This window comes from Zosterops lateralis (assembly GCF_965231275.1).
Source record: "Zosterops lateralis genome assembly, chromosome: 1".
Taxonomy (NCBI): Eukaryota; Metazoa; Chordata; class Aves; order Passeriformes; family Zosteropidae; genus Zosterops; species Zosterops lateralis.
This window is the reverse complement of record NC_139762.1, coordinates 43,546,538-43,567,770: the sequence shown is the minus strand read 5'-3', so window position 1 is coordinate 43,567,770 and position 21,233 is coordinate 43,546,538. Positions and strand designations below refer to the sequence as shown.

Sequence of the window (21,233 nt, the reverse complement as noted above, 5' to 3'; positions counted from 1 at the left end):
AGCATGCTTCCCCCTCAAAATCACTGTTCATTCATGAGGCTACACAGGTATGGAAAAGCTCTCCATGAGTATTCAGAAAAAGTGTCCTGAAAAATCACTTTTAATGTATAACAAACAGTTCATAAAACTCTGATTCAGGCATTTATTAGTCATTTATCATGAACATGTTTTCCTGGGGGAGCAAAGAGCTCTTCATTAGATCTGATTAGATCTGATTAGATCTGCCAAAAAACCTGTGGTTTTTTTACCATGTCCTCCAGAACCTATTTTTGCTATAGTTCTAATATTGTAATTTAATGTAATAGAAAGTATTATCTAATCTTAGCTATAGGTATCACTACTTGTCTCCATTAATAGTTACAGTGAGAAACTGGAAATGCAGCATGACCTGTAACATATTTAGAGTATAGTATTGGGAAGGGAATATATTTTGTAGGAGTTCTTTTCATGACTGAATAAAGACATAATGAGAGCTGTACTTCACATTAGGGAAGTTTTATAGTTCCAGATATTCTGAATGAATGTAAAATTTAAATTTAGTAAGATGTGTTCTGAAGGCAACCTTGTCATTTAAACACCTTTTTAGTCCTTAGGAACAGGGCTGATTGTTGCCTTGGAAACAAAGACTGCTCTAATGTGTTCAAGGGATTCAGTCAATTTGAAGTCAAATTTCCAACTGCTAATTTTATAGACAGTGCAGGTGCAAAGTTTTTAAGACTATCAGAAGACAAACAGTTTACAATGCTGTTCCCTGACAACAGCATATATTTATCTATTTTGCACTGCCCTTGGGAAATTATGATCTTCTTGCATAACACTCTCCAGGAAACTCAATTGTGTACTGTCCCTCTGCATAAGAGGGTGATTATGATAATGGAGGAAACAAACCTGAAAGTGAAAATGCAAAAACCTTCAGGCATAAACAAACAACATATAATTTGGTCCTATTGTTCTTTAAAAGGATCTAGGATATTTATAAAAAATAAACAGGATAACAAGCAAAAAACCACCCAATGCTCTACTTATATGGAGACATTCTTTTTTTCTATGTATCTATGTTTAGATAAAGTATTTGTAAAAATGAGGACTAACATTTAAAAAGACATTCCATTCATCATTTCAGTGAAGCCACTTTGTTTAATAATATGTTAAATAAAGCTCAAGAAAGGACAGGAAGAGACACTACACCAAGCAGGACCTTTGATAGGGGATGACACTCATATTTTCTGAAGCTCAAATTCAGTCTGGTATTAATGCACCCCATTATTCATCCTCAAGTAATTCATGACATATCTAATTTTGTCCCTTACTTGGTCAACATATAAACACTTCCATTTTCAAATAGGATTTAAATTGTGGACCAAGTTCTTAGCTGGTTTCTACCCATGAAAATATCAACACTGAAGGAGACTTGTCCCAAGATGATCCATGTACAATGAACAGAGAGGGGTAGATTCCTTCACAGATTGCTTGAAACTCAGAGTGAGATTCCTGTTCTGTAGAATCTCTTTATCTGCCTTTCTTCAAGGAATGGAGGAGACTGGCATATCTAAAGCAAGTTTTCCCATTATATAATATTCAGTGCAGGTAGTTTAATAGTCCTATGACAGCAAAATGCCAGTACTACATAAATACCTCCAATCAGCTATAGAAGTTTTATGCTGTTAAAAATATTTTTTCTCACATGCACAGGGTTCCTTCTATTATCTCCCACTGTCAGAAAGCTCCAAAGCACATCCCCAGCGCATTCACTCATCAATCCAGTTTGCAGAAACTATTGTTTCCACTCATCTGTAAAAGAATCACTCACTTGCCCATCTTAAATCTGCATTCTCCATTCCTATGGTAAAACTCAGACTTCTTCAGTATTCCAGGATTTAACATATCTAAAAATTTCTCATGACTAGCTTTGCCTTTTTAATCAAACTGAAGAATCCTTATCTCAAAAGATTGATGAAAATAGAAGTTATTTTACAAGAGAAGGAACAGTTCATACTGTTCATACAGAAAAAAAAAAGATTTTCACATAAGCGTGTGCAAAAAAAAAAAAAAAATCCCCAAACGTTTAAAAACCCCTGATATAATAAATAAAATTTAAATTAAGCACCTACTGGATGATTCAGCATTTAAAAACTGCCATGGACAAGTTGATTCAGTATTACCAAACAACAGTTACAAGGGTATATGGCTATGTACAGACCCAGAGGCACCTGCATATGTATAAACATATGTATATATGCACAGGAGTTAGTGCATTAAGAAAATAAAAATGTACTTAAATAGAATAAGAGAACTCGCAGTTAATATACATTTCAACATGATAATGAAGACAGGAATTGTTCATTACTTTTTCCACTGTGAAGGCAACCAAACTGCTTGATTTTGGTATCAATGCAAAGCCAAAAAGCAAATGAAGGAACAAGAGCTTCTAAATGTGCCATGTGCAACTACCTTTCTTGTCACTCCTCTACCTTCCTCAACTTTCAATTCCAGGTTTCAGTATTCAGGGTTTTTTGCACCAGGCTTTCTTTGGAAACCATCATATTCTGTTATCACTGAAATGAAGGCCTTCAAGAACTGAGTATTTTGAGTGCTATAACAAAAATGTGTGCATAATGAGGGTAAATTAAATGCAATTTAATCTATTTGAGAGGCTGGGAGATATTGTTCAAATACTGATTATTGTGATGAGTGAACCAAACAATTCAGAATAGATTCTTCCGTAGTTCTTTGTTTGTGTCCTTATAAAATCAATGTAAACAAACTGCCTAGCAGAGTAAGGCTGCCATGGGTACTTATATGACTTTTTTCAGCTAGTTTCTTTTCCTGGATTAATTCCATTGTCACTTTCTGTAGAACTATGGAACACTCGTAGTGGCAAATAAATGATGTTTACAAAATACTCACTGTACAGAGACTTTAAAATGCCTAAACAGTTGATTAGAGTCCAGGGTGAACTGCAAGGAGGCAAGTTATGAAATCAGGTTCAGGAAACTCACTGCATGACAACCTAATGACATCTCTGCCATGGAGACAGGAAATATTAAGATAAGTAAAACAGAGAAATGCAAAACTGGAAATATTAGAAGAGTCTACAAACCAAAATTAACAAAGACAAAAACCCTTTCAGAACAAAACACAATGAGCAGAATACAAAAAGCAGGTACAAGATTTGAGAGAATAAATTTTAGAGAGGTAGGGGAGGAGACTATTTTTATACCAAACAATTCTGAAAACCACATTTCATACTCAGGGACCCTTTGTCAGGTAAGGATAACTATCCAGCCACAGACTGACGTACCAAACTAACTCATTTTAGGAGCAACGAGCTGACTTGTTTGCCCCTTGTTTACCTGAAGACTCAATGCTAAAGAAACACTATTTCACCTTAACTGGTTCTTTCAGTTATATTGTATGGAAGGATTTGCTGGTGATACACCTGGCACTCATGATTGTTATACACTACCAGTCCTGAAATCCTGACTGGAGAAGCAACAACCAGCTCCCTATTTCTTTATAGATAAGGAAGCAGTAAGATACAAACTCTGCTGAGGCAAAACATTGCAGTGCAGCATGATGAACATAGACGATACATACTGCATATACATACTTAGCTTCACATGTAAATAATTGTATTATATAATTTTATTACATAAAAACTGCCTACAGAGACCTTGCTCCCAGTGACTAGTGAGTTACATGTGGACAGGATGTTTGTGTGAAATGTTCTACTTAAAAAGAACAGGAACTGCAGGATGGCTTCATAGGGCAATCTTCCTAGACATGGGAAATAAGGACAGAGAACTTCCTCAAGAAAAAGACACAACACTCAGTTTGCACGAACAAAGCAAAAAGCATTTGCTCACAAATTAGACATGGACATCCCAGCAACCAAGAGGTGACAGAATGTGTTTCATGGCACTGAAGAAGGAAAACAGGCTGCAGTAACTTCTGCCAAATGCCTCTTTGTAGAGTTCACGGAAAGCTGAGATTACTGTAGGACCAGCCAACAGACTGAAATAGCAGAAAGCTTTCTGGAGGAGGTTAGGGGGGAATGCCTGACATACAGCTGAACTGCCCCTCACTCTGGCAGTGAATTGCATCAACAGCACAGTAACACACCAGAGGCAGCAATGCTGGATATGAACACAGAGCCCAACTGCAGTTCTGAGAAGCATCATCAGGCAGAAGAGTTAATTGGGCTATAGGCTGGACTCATGTGTTAGTCTCTAATAAAACATGTATTCAGTTTGTTTCAATGCTGGTCAGGTACAGAGGCTTCAGCTTAATGGTGACTATCCCACAACCAAAGCAAACTGTTTCTGGACAGAGTGAAACTAATACTGCTCCTGTTTTGTTTGAACACTGACCATTATAGCACTCTGTTAGCATTTGGCCCCCGGACATGTGATCTGTGTTCCAGAACATCTGGATGAGAAGAAGCTCCTTACAAACACTCCACGCCATGTACATGAAGGCATTGTGCTGCCTTTCCCACCTCCAAACTAGTTTTTGAGAGGAGACTGAAGGATGAAAAAGAATACTCCTTTGAAAAGCTGAATTAAATTTCTCAATAACTTAAGAAGAAAATGTCTTATAGAGCTCTCATCTGTTATCTGTTACAGTTACTACAGTGATTTCAAGCATTTAACCTGTAATATAAATTAAATGTGGCATGCTGTCAGGAAGGAGCTGTAGCTATCTGACCAAAGCATGAAGAATCGAGCTCTTACTGCTGCAATTAAAGTGTGCTGCAGAGGTGGAAAAGGTTCATGATCAAGCACCTTTCGATCTTGATCATAAACTGTGATGGATTAAAGAAGCCTCAGCAGATTTTTCCCCACGAGAAATATCCATGCTTTTATTTGCAGGAAAACCGAAGTTAAATCTGGAGAAGATTTTACTAGCAATAACAAAATAACTAGCAAAAAAAAATTGCTGAGCTGCAATTCTTTTTTCCCAAAAAAGAATTGAATGAAAAGAAATGCTTATTCAGACTGCATATAAACAGCAGGCCTTTCCTGCTGGGCCTCAAAACTCCCCACCATTTCATACTATTGAAACATATTCCACTGCAATACAAGTTGCTGTATGTGATTTGCTCTTTTGTACTGACACCCAGTTTAACAAAAAAAAAAAAAAAAATCTCATGGACATTCGATTTTGTTCTTCTTACAAATCATTGTATTACTTTTGAATATTTTAATGCGTGTGTCTCATGCAATCATGCTGCCAGTGCTGCAGAAATAACAGAGATGCCCATTTTCCAAGAGTGCTGCGTGTGTTTCCAGGCTGGTTTCAGGCGGGTGGCGGTGAGTTTTGGAAGAGCAGCCAATGACCTGGAGCATGGGGGAGCTCTTATGTAATATGCTTATACACCTTACATAACTTTCATATACTGTGACAGCCAAACCATCTCCCAGATATTTGACTATCTGACAGCTCTCCCTCTCTAACTCTCTCACTATCCGGCTTTCAAGGAGATATTTAAAAAAACTCCTAACAATCCTCTCTCACTTCCCCCGCCCGCCAAACTCCCCAGATTACAGACACTAATGGCATCATGCTAGCTACCAGCAGGAACAGATGAGGTCTCTGCTTTTTGGACATTTTCATATATATCCCCTGCCAGTAAACCTAACTTTAGAAAAATCACATTTTGCACACTACAGCCATGGTTTCACAGCAGGAGAAACCTGTGTTGTTACAAGTGCTTTTTCTTCTCAGTCCCCAGTAATTTAATCTCTAGCTGAGTGGATGGCAAATATTAACCAAGGACATTCACTGAGGAGGAAGGGAAAAAAAATTGTTGTGCAATAGTCAAGTATTTCACAAAGCTACAACTCTTGAACATATCCTGTGAAAAAACACTTCTTACCAACTGATATCTGAGATCTTTGCTTATATCAATGCAAAACCAAGCAATTTTAAGAAAATTACCTCTATTTGCCTTTTCTAGGATAGTCACACAGTACATAATGCTTTTTTTACATGTTTGTTTATAATAATTTATAGCTTGCAGAGAACATTATTTATAAAATAAAAGTCTTTCCAGAAACTCTAGGTATAAATACTGAATTCATACATTCTTGGTCAACAAAAAGTTTAACTCCTAGCACATTGCTGTAGCCTGACAGCCTCATTTTGCACCAGTATTATAATGACACTAGCAGAATACAAAAAGCAGAGAAGCTATTGTAAGTATGAAGTAACCAGCGTTCCTCTTAAGTGTCACCTGTAAGGAAGTAGAACTGCTCTGGGGTTTTTTTGCCATTGAAGTTGGGACCTTAATTGTGAGATACCCTCTCTTTAACCTTATCAACAAAAATGGAATACAGAATCTGAATTTTAAAAGTAGCATTTAGCAGTAGCATGCTTAGAAACACAGTCAGAGGATACAAGATAATTTGACCTAAAAAAGCTAAGAGGCTTTGGGCATTAAAGCAGACTCTCAAATGTTTATCTTAGTACAACAGTTTTGCCCTCAAAGCTATCCGGTATGATTAATGTTTGCTGGAAAACATCATGCACACACAATACCTAAGTAGAAAGACAGGAACTTTTAAATGCATATCCTCCAGGGAAAGCAGTTGCCTAGAGTCAGCTGAACTTTTCAAAACCTGCTTATTATGACTATAGAGAAATAAATAAAGTAAATCACTAGTTACAAAGGAAAAATGTAACTCAAGTGGCAGGCAGAAAGCAGGGGCTGCTGGAATTTGGCTACACATTATGGAGGTGCTGGCCAGAACGTCCTAAGCAAAATGTCCCCCTAGAACTACAGGAGATCCCAAACAGCATAAAAATTCAATCTCTTTGTAAGTACTCCTTGCATGAAACAAATTCTACACCCTTCTGCACATAAGTGCCTCTCATAAAAAGCTAATTACTAATGGAATGTTTAATTTATAATTAAATAAAAAATTCAGATGCACAATACAACTTTATATACATTATATATATTTACACATGTAAATAACCCAATATATTCATGAATACATAAATATACCTCATCAGAGCAATATTTTCTTCTTCCATAAAGTTAACAAAGCTTGAAAGACTGGACTTTTAAGTGTCCCAGTCCAAAGTGATAGAAATGACCTTAGCTATTTTAAGAAAACAAACAGTATCATAGCACTGTTATGTTGTGGTTTAACTGCCCAGCATACTTCAAAAACACAACAAGCCATGAGATCAACCACCACCATGTCATGGCACCTTGTCTAATGACAATTACCAAACTGGCAGGATTCAAGACTTCTCATGTTTTGGCAGATTAAGCAATTTTCCATGGAAAAAAACCCAGGAAAGTACCCTTAGCACCTAATATGCCCAGTATGGCAGCAAGAAACAGATTAGGTAAATCAATTCAGGTACTGTAATGGGGTGGAAGAAAAGAAACTACAGGAACTCTGCCAACTTGATTTCTCCCAAATGTGGTAATCAGTCTGGCTTCCATTGCATTAGCAAAATGTTAACCTGGCCTCCAAGAAAGAGGAGTATTTGCACCAATGCACATTTTTTGACCATCTATACACAAACAGAGGAAAAAAGTAGTCAGCTAAAGCCCTGAAGCATGTGATTTGATTATACTAATTGTCTTAAAGCAAATTTGCAAGCATCATTAACAAGCCAAAAGTAAATCAAGCCATCATATTTTCCACAAAGCCCATAAAATAAAGTTACAGAAACTCAAATTCACGTATTACAGAAACCAAAAGGACCTCCATGACAATTTAATCAAATACCTTATCTCATATGTAAAAGCTAAAGACTTTTTCCCACCAAATCCAATTAAAATATATTAAAATATCTGCAAATAATCAACATACGTCCTTGGCACCAAGAATAATGAGCTGTGGCACTTCTTCCTGAAGGATACTGTGGACTCTAATGCCAAAAATGCTTCAAAAGGGAACAGAACACTATCATGGAAGAGAGAATAACTGAAGATTACTAAATACAAAGGTACTGCATTTGTCTCAGAAAAATCAAGAGCTAGAATGACTGGAAATTGTCAGTGTTTTAGGAGGAAGTACATCACCTAGTTGCCACATTTCCCTGCTCTTTTCCAGACATTTGTGGATGCTGGAGGAGATGACATACTGTCTTTGATAAAAGTTCTCTTTGTTCCTGATGCCCTTGTTTTCTAGTCTGGACCAACATTCACCTGTTTTCTCAGATACAAAATCATGCCTCCTTTATGTGATGTCTGATTTCAGACACTGGGCCACATGAAGTTTTTATCAAGAAGTCAAAAAGGTCTCCCACTACACTTCCACACACTAGCAAACACATACCTACATAACTTACATAATGATATCTCTCAACCTTTTCTTGACAAGCTGAATAAATTGTCCCTAAATAATCTCCCTTGTATTATGGCAGAAAAGGTTACAAACTGCTGGTTCAGGGTGTCACATAATTTATGAGAATCACTTGTACATGTATTAAAAAGAACTGCAGATACTGGAACAAAAGGCTTATAAGTAGTCCTGTGGTAGAGAGAGACTTCTCACACACACATCTTAAATGTGCATTAGCTGAAGAAAGTATCAGAGCTTAATCTCTGCAGACTTTCTTATCATCATCTCCTGCATTCTTGTATGCCATCAGAGCTCCTTTCTGATTCCCTAATCATATAGACCCATTAAGAAATGCCAAAATCAAGTTCCTTTGAAAATACAAGTGCTACCAGCCTCCTCATAAGGAAGCTAACCAGTTGCAGGAAAAGAAGAGAAAAGCAAGTTAGAACTTCTTTCTGGTTGATACGTCACGCCTGCTTCTAGTGAAGTGACTCAGCACAGGGTCCTGGTTTTGCTGCCTGAGCTGGCACAGAGAGAAGGGACTGTCAATCTCCCTTCCCCTTCACGCACAGTCTCTGCATCTTCCTCGGACACTGGACATCCTGTCACGCCCTGTCAAGGGATCAAATTTTCTGCAGTTCCTCATCATTTACCAGTTTTATTTCAATCAAGCAGTGTCCACCACTGAACAGTGTATCTCCACCACAGTTACACAATCATTAATGAAAATATTACTTTCCTCACTATATCTGTGAAACACATACACTAAATTTTGCTGGTGCTGTCCTACCACACATACATATTCTTCAACTTGGAGTTAGAGTGCTTACACCTCTATAGTGACAGAGGTTGGGCTTTTTGTTTTGACACATGCATGGCACCTTTTCACAAAGCAAATCTCTGATCCAGTTCAAAGTGTTCCAGAAAAAAAAAAAAAAAAAAAAAAAGATGGATTTTAGTTTAATTATCCAAAGCAAATAGGAGAAAATTCCAAAAACCTCTCTGACAAAATGTCACTCTGCAGGAAGTGTTTATTTTAAAAATATGACCTTTCCTAGTCCACAAGGAGCTTCAGTTATACCAACTAGCTCAACATGGGGATGTGGACTGGATGACTTCTATCTGTCCCTTCAAACTACACCAGTCTATAATTCTATGAAATCACAAACTCTTAAAGAACGTGTTCAAATACAGTCTAGGTGTCAGCCTGCATACTGGTAAAGGGCAAAATAATTTAAGAGATTATAGCAAAATTCCTTATATCATGGATACAGCAAGTCTTATAAAACAGGTACTGACACAGAACACATACTTGCTAATTCTCTATGAACAAGTAGGTGGTGTCTGATACAACAGAGATACCTACATCAGACACGATTTTTTTTCAGCTGACATGGATGAGCATATGTAGAGTTTGCAGAAGCCTTCTAATAAAATGGAGTTAAAACAAATAAAACCACCTTCGCTGGACCAAGCTGCTTCATATCCATCTGTTCACCTGGAAGGTTTTCCTCAGCACAAATTTGACTATGTTCAAATTTTTGAATTATCACAAATTTTGAGAAGCAGCAAAAAGGACAAGTAGACAAAACTGGATTGCCAAATAATATGCATAAATTACAAGACCATAAATGAAATATGAATTGATAATTTGTTCTAAAAAATTATGAGCGGCAGAAAAACCCCAAGCCAAAATTCAAAAGTTGCCATATGTTGTCCAGCTTGTGGGAAGTCAGTGACTCCTAGGGAACAGTAATTTGACTAAGAGTCAATCACTTGCACTACCTGCCAGGCAGGTGTCCCCAGACTGACACTTCAAGAGACAGAGGCATTCAAAGACTGAAATGCAATCTTTGCAATGCAGTCTTTGCCTAGTTTTGGAGAAGGAAGAGCAACCATTCCATCTATCCTGAACTCCAACTAGACAAGAGGGTGAGGGAAGTTAATGCTTTAAGACGGGTCTGTAGAAAAAAAAATCATCTTAGTGGATGTTACTGGTACAGAGCAGTAGTTGGGAGAGCTATTGCTTGTGTGACAGGGATCCAAGCCATGCAGGATAGGGTTCACTCTGCGACAGTCAAAGGAGTGGTTTTTGCAATAAGAGATCCCTGATGAGATTAAAGCTCAAGCCACAGTTGTAACAGAAAGTATAAGGAAAGATGGTGCTGAGCATGGATTCAGTAAGGGACAGATGAAAGTGTCAGTAGCGTCTCCTCTCTTACTTTGCAACACAGTCCTTGACTGTATTAAGAGATTTTGGGGTCTCTTCTGAATTAAGTGAAAATGTTCTGTATTTATATACACTGGTAACATTGCTTATACCTCGTTTGTCTGTACAGACCTGTGATTACCAAGTAACCTGTGGCCTCCCATTAAAATAGCACCTCTAACTTACACGTTCAGGTCAACACCATAAATTGAAAAACAGAGAAAATAATACACAGTGGAGAAAAGTAACAATTTTTACCTTTTTAAAATCACCCTCTCAATACATTTTCAACAATATCAGGTCTTTAGATGCTGGGAGAAGGTACAGAATTAGATATTGGAAAGTGCCAGATGCAGCAGTCAATGAAACCACCTTTACAAAGTTATCTGTGAGGAAAGTGTGAAAAAACATTTGCACAAGGATTTGCACACAACATTTGCACATTCAACACACCAAAAGCATGTGCTACAGTTATGTATATATAACACAATTAAGTATTAACATGCACTGTTGAATTTAAACAAAATGTACACACAATTAATTACTTATTTTTCTCTTTATGTTATCTAGACAAGCAATTAACATCTCATTTTGGAATAAAATTTAATCAATATGGCAAGAATTTGACCATTTGCCATGAGTTCCACTGAAATGGTAGATATATATATATCTGAGTGCTATTTCTCATACCACAGAAAGCATGAGTATTCAAGGCAGCAACAGGAGGCATAGAGATTTTTTTTCAAAATCAAAGATGAACAAAAGGCCAGTGGCTTGGTAGGCAACATATCATACTGAATGAAGACTTGTTCAGTAGTAGAATCACCATTCTCAGGCTGTGCAGCGTGCAAAGACACAGTTGTGGTACAAGTGTCATCACTATCAACATGCAGACATGAATCCACTTTTAAATCTTTCCTCTTTTTCAGAAATTCTGTGAGTTCCTGCTCTTTGGTCTCCAATTACATCTCAGAAAGAGCTCTTCCTGTAGGCAGGATGACAAATCTCCTTGGGAGGAGGGGTGGTAGGGGTATAATCAGTAATAGTTAAACATCTAAAATTTGGCTGAAATCATAACCTCCAAAAAACTGAGATGCATCCTCCTTATTGTCTTCTCCTCACAGAGAAGTCAAGTTTAATTATTTGAAATAAACTAGCATTTCTTCTTGAAGTCCATTGTTCTCTCTGGGATCTTTTGAGGTGGCATAGGAAAAAGCATATTTAAAATGCAATAGATGTGTAGGAATCCAGAGCCGCTTGCAACAAATACTGTATTTTTTATCATCAAATTCTATTCAGTTCTCTAAAGACAATTCCATTATCAAAGCAGGGTAAGTGTAACCCCACAGGATTCTTTTCTTTTGATGGAATTTTAACATGAGAAGAGATTTAATTTCTACTTCTCACTCTAGTCCTTCACCTTCTCAGTAACAGGTACAACCACATTTAGAAGTCTGTAACTATAGACACATGAATGCCCTGTAAAAAGCTGTGAGCAGAGGTCTTGAGATCAAATCTCACTGTGCACTTTACCCTCATTTGTATGGGAAGTGGAATAGCCTCTTGCCTTGCATTCAAACTAGTACACACATAATGGGGATCCCCTCTAGGTTCTGAAACATATGAAAGCCTCAAGTAGCTGCAGCTAGAGTAGGAACAATTTTAACCTAGTTTTTATCCTATCCCCTTACTCCAGGTTTCCTTATTGAGATCACCTCTTGTCAGTGACCTGGGACATCAGGTAAAAAGAGATACTGAACTGACTGATGTTCATTCCACCAGCAGGCTCTAGGTCAGGATTTGAAAAAACCTAAAATGGATTATCTTTTCAGAGAGACTCAGCTGTTATGGAAACACAACATGATGCCCTAGCAACAGCCACGGAGGACAAATGGGTTGTTGAAAAAGAAAGTTACATCTGCTGGAAAGTTGGTGCATTATTTTTTTTCTGTTCCCATTAAGAGCATGTAAAAGTATCATCTACCATCTCATTATACCTATTTAAAAGTTTATATTTATACTGTTAGGTCTCAAGGATCCCATAGCTAAATGTTTAACTTATTCCCAACGAGACAGACTTGTCATCTCATCTCCAGCTGAAAAGCAGCAAAAGAGGAGACACAAATCTCCTTCCCAGACTTGATTTTACTTTTCTTTTCTTAAAGGACCACAAATTTTTATTATTTTTTTTCTAACACTTTTCTATTGAAAGAAATTTTCATTACCATACTCTCAAGTAAGCTCCAGGATCAAAGGGATTCATGTTTAAAATACCCTGTCAAAACTATGTTTGAGCACAGTCTGTTCTATGACTGGGTGCAAGTCTTTCTATGCTTAAAAAACTGTTATGAAAATATAATGAATCTTACCTGCTGCTACCAAACATATGCAAATGTTGTACTGACATGTAAGAAAGTCTAGTTCTGCCTATTCACCAGGAAAAAAATTGCATTTGTGAAGTGGAAGTAACAGGTCTGGCCTCTTAAAAAAACTTACAGCAACCAACAACAATTAGCAATGGTTCTATTTTAACACTAGCTGTGAGTTATATCTGATTACACAAACCTGTAGAGCCTATGAAAAAATGTGCACACTCATATTTTTTCAGAAAAAAATGAGGCTTTGGTTTTTTTTTTTTCTTTAGAAACAATGTTATTTTTAAGGATTTTTTTGGGGGGAGGGTGGTGTCAAAACATAAAGCAAGTAGTTTATTTGCTCACATTCTGTTTTAACCTAAATTCAGTGTTTGAGCTCAAGTTTCATCAGCCTTTCCTATAGGCTCTGCTTTGCAAATCTTAGATTATTTGAAGGAAATCTTTTCATGTCAGCTACTTGCTCTTCCTCCTGATTGCAGCCTTGTGCTTGTTCAGCTTTGCCAGCAAGCGTGGAACAAGCTTCAGCAGTGTTTGAGGGCAGTCCTGAAACTACAGTCCCTCTAAATTCTGGCAATTTTAGCATCAAATAAGGCAGAAATCCACCAAGTTTGCTTCAGACTCACAAAAAAACTGTCTTTGGTTCCCATTTTGCTTGACAAATAAACAGGATGTTAAGAAATAATGACTTACGCTCTTCCAGTGTTAGGCAGTTAAAAACAAAGATCCTGTTCTCTTCCTTCCCCCACAAAAAGGGTCATTTCTGAGGCTCACTGATAAGTCAAGCAGCTCTCAGCCCATCACATCCACAGTCATATTTTGAGACATGCTATATGCTAGTATATAGTGCAGCATTTCTAGTGCTAGAAAATCTCTGCAACAAAAACAGCTTGAAGAGGTGCAAGGAGAATGCACAAATGTCACACAGTACAGAAGACCCGTAAGTTAGCAATACTTCTGTTTTGATCCGAGCTACAGAAAGCTGTTCTCAGAGAGACTACACAGTAACAGCACAGCCAGCACAGTGTATTCCTTCTGGAAAGGACATGATTAGTGCTAGTGGGTACTATTCCCAGGGGAAATGGCAAACTTCAGCAATTGCAGTCAGACACCGGAAAGCTTTGCCATTATTAAAGCTGCTGCAGTGTGGTGAATTGCAATGATAAGGCACTGAAATTACTTGAATCAGAAGGTTTTCACGAAGAACAGCAACTTTCACACACCAAAATACCTGCAGAAGGAAGGGAGGGTTTAAACTTTGCATATGACTGCACCTAGGTGAACAGACACCTGCCTCTTTCTGTCATTGTCTCACTATCCTTTTCAAAAAGAAGCCTGTTAACACACGGTCATGTTTTGAAGAAGTCTCTGGTCAGCAATGATGATGCAGAGATCAGTCACAGCATTCCTAATATCCTGCACTTCCTTGAGAGGGAACTGAGACACAAGACCCGTTTTCAGGAAACAGCTGAAATTGCTGGAGAAATCCTAGTGAGTGTTGCACCTACTGTTGCTTAAAAAAACTTGCTGTTCTGCTGGAAATCATTAGGAAGGAACAGTACTGACTTACAAACACCTAGACTTCACTCTAAAGCAACTGAAGTAATTGTTTATGGATATCCAGACTATACTACTGCCATTAAGCAGTGGCATATGGATGGTACAACTGCCAAGGGAGATACTGTATGAAAGAGCAAAAGGTCTTAACTGCATTGCTTTATCACTCTCTGAACAGAAATACACCAGGGAGGATAAAGGAGGCATCTTTTCATGGCTGGTGTTCACTAAGCCTGACCCTTTTCATTACTGCCAGCCGAGGAACGGTGACAGCTGTCAATCAGATGACTGGGCCCTTTACTCATGAGCCTTTTATCTGTCTAGAGTCGCTTTCTGGTGGAATATTTACAGATGGACACCAGATACCTAACAGATGGACAGGCTTCTTCAGAGGAAGCGCTGAAAGGCTTCACATATCGGAAGGAAAAGGCATTCCTGTTAAAAGATACTGCCCACTGATGGCTAGAACACTAAGGAAGGAAGCAAGAGCATAGGGATGAAATTGGGAAAAGGATGCAGAGAGCAAAAAATCCTCCATATCGGCATTTTTTGCTCCAGCTTAAGGACAGTTTTTCTCCTCTATAGTTACTCTGAAAATGCCAATTCTTGCACAAAAATATATTTCTCTATTGTTGCAATCAGGGCTATGCTTATTTTGCTCAGACATTCGTGCAGGAGACACTGTAAGGAAAATATCTTTACCTAATTTATATAATTCATATCTGTTAATGCAAAAGTCCCACAAAAAACAATGAGCATTTTAATATCAATGAGCTTGTGTTTTCAGAGCTCGTATTGATGCTGTGTAAGCAGCTGCACTTTGTGAAAAGGTAGACCATTTCTCCATCATTTAACACTTTATCCTTCCTTGAAAAATATCTGTTAGTTATACAACATCTTGGAGTTGTTGTTGGATTGTTAATATTTGTATTTCATGATCTGAAAATAACTGCATGAATAATTACTTTTCCCCAACTGGGCTATCTTTTGCCTGGGTCTAGTTTCAGTGCAGAAAAAAGGTATTTATTTGATGCTTCCCTCAGCTGGAAGAAGGCAACACTGGGGAGATCTCCTAATACCTGAAAACATGACTGTGATCTAGTCCCATAAAATGAAAATTATGCTGTTTCATCTGTGGTTGTCTAGTATTTCTGGAATTTAGACCTTTTATAAGGATATAGGACTGACCCTACTTCAACCATGAGGGCTTTTTGTCTCTTCATTAAGCTTTGATCTATACAGAAGCTGAAGTATTTATTAGTAAAAGCTGAAGCTTTTACCATCACTGCCCTGAAAAGCTAAATAGTGACCTCACACAAGTTGTACATCATTATTTCCATGTACAATGTATGAAGTGCTAATTCCTGAGCCACTGGAGAATTACCTGACTGTTCCTATGCTGCCTGCAGGAACATCTATACTCAGTCTTCCCTAAAATAAGAACTAGACTGAAGAGCATGGCATGCTTCTGCACTTGCAGCAAGTATATCCAACAGAGCAGATGCAAGGAGAGCCTCGGGCACCTCACTCCACTTTACCAAGTGGCTCCTTCCCCAGGAAGAATCCTGATGCTCACCAGGAAAGGGCCCATCACTGTGGCAGCAGAGAATACCCACTTCTAGTAGCCCATTATCCAGGCTTCCCTCCAGGCAACAAAGAACCTGACAACACTTTAGGGAGTGTGAAAGGAGTTGCTCCTGCTCCTCTTCCAAGAATCTTGATCCATAATCTCTTTGGTCCTCTATGATAAAGTTCACAGTAATTTCTTCTCTGCCCCAGCTCCCCCCAAAAATAGAGTCTAACCAGCCTCCTCTATCATTCTTTACATTGAAGGATACCAGGGAAATTTGAAGCAAAATCTACAGCTGTAGCATATCCCCCGATTTGGATTCAGAAAGATTAACTACTTTGTCTGTTATGATACTAGGACTGTATCATAACAAAGTATTTTTCAAAATAAATCACATTATTTAACCCATTCAACAGTCTACCCTTTTTGATGGTCTTAACACAAACTATTCAAGTTTTAAAATTTTTCCTCAAGTCTGAGAACTTCAAAACAAGACTGACACTCCAATATAAAATAACTTCCTTTTTAATGGCATTTTTCACCATATAGAAGGGGTTTTTAAACAAGCTCTAATGATGACTATTCATCTCTATTAGAAAGCTGAGACACTCTATTTCCTAAAATCCCTTTTAAGTAGACACTCAAGTCTTCAAATGGATTTGAAAACAGAATAGTTACAGTCCCACTGCACCACGTTAAAAAGCAATTAGCTTAGCATTAATGAAAATGTAAAAGTACTCCCACTGCCAAAAGTTAAGGATCCCGAGCATAATCAATACAACTGTTCAAAGCAGCTGTATTAGGAGATCTTCTCTCCAAGCACTGTATACAGAGCCTATTAATCTGTTTTGGCATCTCAGAGGTTTACAGCATGGCATTGTTAATACCCTTCTAATAGCTGCATCCCAAGACAGCAGTACTCAAAAAGATTACATGGTAAAACACAATGGAATGCATGTCTGGAGAGCATCAAGAGAGGAATGTGATGCATACTTGCACAAAATATACAAACCAGTTTCTCCATAACATGTGATCCCACAACATATTTACCCCAGATATTTATGCCTGTTGTTTTAAATACGTGCTTTGGGGGATTTTGTTCTTATTTTTTGCTTGAAAGTAAGATATTCAGCATGAATTACCATGCCTACTCTCTCAGTAACACGAATAGAAAATGTTCTTCTGATTTTGGTATCTTTTTGCAGTGCCAATGTACTACTTTTAAATACAGATACTTTTCACTCAAAAAACCACTAAAGATCAAGGAAAAAAGCCCAAATATCCCCATGTCTGTGGCATACATAGCACAGTACCAATCACAGGAAATCTAAAAAGGTGATGCCATATACTTGTGTTTAAACTACTTATCAAGGCATTTGAAACTCAGCCAATACTCTTCCTAGATCCTTTAGGAAGTCTGAAGGCATAGGTGAGAACTAGGCCAGGCTTCTGGTTTTTGCTGGAATTCCGACTAACTTTTTGCTACTGAATTAATGAAGCAACCCTGAAAAACTGGGAATCAGGCATATATTACTGCACGAATGCACAGATGCTAGGATAGGAGATGAAGACCTAACTATTACATGCACACTCATATTGAAATAGACTCTGTATATATTCCAGCTGGAACACTGGAACCAAAGGTGACTATATTCACTTGACCTTAACGTTCCAGTGGGTGACCTAGTTTTGCCTGTCTACAAAATTAAAACAGAGAAAGAACAGCTGAATCAGAAATGTAGTCCTGTTTCTTTTAATATTATCTAAAAACCCCGTAAGATCCTTGGGCACCTCCTGGTAACTTCACATCAACCTACTAGAGAAAAGCAAAACAAAACTATCAGGCATTAGGTACGACTGTAATTTGGATTTTGTTATGGCCAACTAAGAAAGACGACCTCAATAGTGATGTTCTAGTATCACACAAAACTGTGGGATTTTAACTACAAAAGGCAGTGTATTGTTTATAGACTCACGTTGTTCAGAATCGAGAGATCATTTTGTCACATGCAGCTAGAGTAGATGCTTTAAAAAGTAACCTCCCATTTTACACACACAATAAATAGTATAGAGGAGTTTACACATGTGCACGTTGAGCACAGAAAGAACACGTTCATGTAAAACCATGCTCTACAGTGTGAAAATATTTGAAATAACAACGAATCGGGAAACCAGTCTCTGCAGCTCAATGCTGGAGTTCTTATTCTTAGTTTGCTTTCTGATATGTAAGATAGCTTAGAAATCTCATCTAGCACTGTACAGTCAGAAACTCCTCAAGAATGCCACCATTGCAAAACCAGCTCTGTAGAATCTCTCTATCCTACTGAAGCTAATCCCATGCAACTCTTCCATCTCTTGTGATCTCCATCACTGACTCTACAGAATCATTGGTTAAAACAGAATTTTTCATTAAAAGAATCTAGTTCCTCATTTTCCTAAATTGCTTTGGAATGTTTGTTAAGTATATTGTAGAATATACCTTTTTACACAATAGAATGAGAATACTGTATGGACACTAAAATAAGGCAATATTACTATTTCCTCACATGTATATACTTCTCAACAGAATTATTTCAAACATGTTTAAACTGTTTACAATTTCTGATTAATACTAGAGCCAAGTTAACTGTTTACTTGTGATGGTATTTCAGAAATGAAAGAAATTCTGGTGTTGTAATAACAGACACCTCCAGGGGATGAAATGAGGTTTCATAGAGCCCAATGTCCTTTAACAATATAAAAACAAAGTATGTTTGCACATACAAGGACAACAGACATTACAAGGTGCTATGTTACCAGTCACACCAGGAATTTCAAGCTGTCCGAAGGGGCAGGTCATTTTCCTGGTGTGGATTTGCATACACTGGTGTGTTGAAAGGACAGATAAATAGGTTAAAACTCTCTGCTCCACTTCTTAAGCAATGATGGATTAAGAGAAAATGAAGCTGCATCTGAAATGCTCTTACCTGTTGTTTGAGAGCCTCTAAAGATTCAAATTCCAATTTGGCGAGTTTCATCTGGATATCTCTTGGTTTATCAGGAATTACAAATGCCATGATAAACTTTACTGCTAGTAGCAAGTGCTGTGGAAAAAAAGGAAAAAGAAAGATGTTGTTTTATAGAGTTTGAAGCATGGAGAAAACAGAATAATATTTCTAAATTTTAGTAATAGAGGTATAAACAATGATTTCTTGGGACACGTAAAACACAGCTTACTATAACCACATTAGGCCTCAGCAACTGCATATTTTTTCTGTTTGCAGTCATTCATAATTTGAATCTGAACTCAGATAGTCTGCCTCATTTTCATAGTAATCCCATTTTCATTGTATACTGTAACATTCTAACTGAATTTTGTATTTGTGATTCCAGATAAAATAATAGCTTTTGGAACATATTATTGGTGTATAGGAATTGAATATATTATATACTGCACCCAGTATATACCACTTTAGAGTGAACTTTTTACATGTGTGTATATATATATATACACATACACACAAATATATATCAGATAAAATTATAACATACATATGTGACTGCACACATATATGTATGCTTGATACAAATGAAACACACTATTGTAAAAGATATGAACAAACACAGAATTTCTGCATTAGAGAAGCTACTAAAATGCAAAAACATTCCTGAGACCATCAGAAGAGAACAAAACTAAAAAAAATATAATCCTTAAAGAAGTGGCTCGCTCATGAACAGAAACTTTTCAGGAAATGGAGAAACATTCCACGTTTAAGATGTCAAATTAGTCATATTTTATTGCAAAACTTTATAATCTCATTTAAGAGAAAACAGTAATGATGTTCTGTTGAACTAAGTCACTGAGAAGTCTTTAAATTTCACTGTAAATATGCATTATCTCACAAAACCAAATGCCAGCTGTCAAGTCAGTAGTTTTGTTTCTTCATTCGTGTCAACTACAATCTAAATAATAAATCTTCTTTTATCAAAACCTGAGCTGACAGTATGCTGCATATTTGTAAGGAGGAACTTGCTCCTAGCTGAGAAAACCCTGACCAAGATAAGGCAACACCCAAATATATGTGCTTAACTTCAAGCAGGTGCTTACACTGCCATGATGATACTCATGGAGGTGCTTACATTTAGATGGCACATCCAAGCTACTTCCCAAATTCCCCTGATTTTTTAAATAAAAAATAAAGCAGAGCAGTGCTCCTCTCTGAAATACCATTTTGCTGAACTGTGTGAGCTTGATGGACTTGGGCACACAAGTAACAACATAACAGACCAAAAATCCTTCATATTCTGGTATTACACAAGCAAGAAGCTAACAAAAACACTACAGACTTCACACGAGCTGTGGTGAAACTCTAAAACAAGCTAATATATGAGTTAAAGTAAAAAGTCAGATTATAATAATAGAAGAATGACAAAGAACCATACATTAAAATACTTTTAAAAATGTATTGCAGAAACATAGTAGGTCTAGGAAACAAGCATTACAAGGAATAATAGTTTCTTTATGGGGGTGAAAGGAAGGCTGAAAATTGACACCATGAAAAAACAAAGACTAAAAGATTAATGAATCAATTGGCATTGATTGCTGTGTAATGCAATGGTTAGTACCACATTATTAAAAAAAATACATCAACAGCACAACATTCCATCACTCATTTAGATTTTCTTCTCCCTCTCTAGTTGATACTGTCTGCTACTAAGAAATTTTTCCTCCAAAATGAAAAATGACAGCAAATAACATTGGTTTATGCTAGAAAAATACAGCAATAAAACATATATCAGAGTCAGCTTTGGAGGAATCTCTTAAATGGAAAAAGGTAAAATGTTGAAGACAACAATTGAACAAGACAAACAATACTCCTACGCAGAACAGAGTCGATAGTGATCACAGGTTGAAGGGGAGTTAACAAATCCACAGAATTTTGGTATGTAAATGTAAAAAACAAGATATCAAATTGGGAATTACTCAAAACTAAATAACAGAATTGGGCTGAAATCTTATGCTTAGGACAGAATTAACAAAACTTGAGGCATCTGGAGAAGGATATTTATTTGAAAAGTTACCATGGGCAGTTAAAAAGAAACTCAGCATCACACAATGTCATTTCTAGATGCCTAAAGTCCTTAGTGCTGGGGTTCATCTCACATTGGTCAGCAACCAAAAAAAAGTATTTTTAAAATCGTATTAAGGAATGAAAATCAAAGTCTGCAACTATAATTAT

General features: G+C 37.2%; 1 protein-coding gene across 4 annotated transcripts in view; it reads right to left on the bottom strand.

The window, feature by feature from the left end:
• The window catches only part of ANO10 (anoctamin 10), a 129,803-nt gene that overhangs the window by 22,214 nt on the left and 86,356 nt on the right, over positions 1–21,233 (bottom strand). For 3 of the 4 annotated variants that reach the window (XM_083870695.1, XM_083870698.1, XM_083870696.1), the window contains 2 exons: positions 18,981–19,097; positions 2,112–2,210 (listed from right to left, as the gene is read on the bottom strand). In XM_083870695.1, coding sequence (XP_083726821.1) covers positions 2,127–2,210; positions 18,981–19,097 — 201 coding nt within the window. In that variant the 3' untranslated portion in view covers positions 2,112–2,126. The remainder of the gene's footprint in view (positions 1–2,111; positions 2,211–18,980; positions 19,098–21,233) is intronic. The other variant, XM_083870697.1, reaches the window with a different exon arrangement.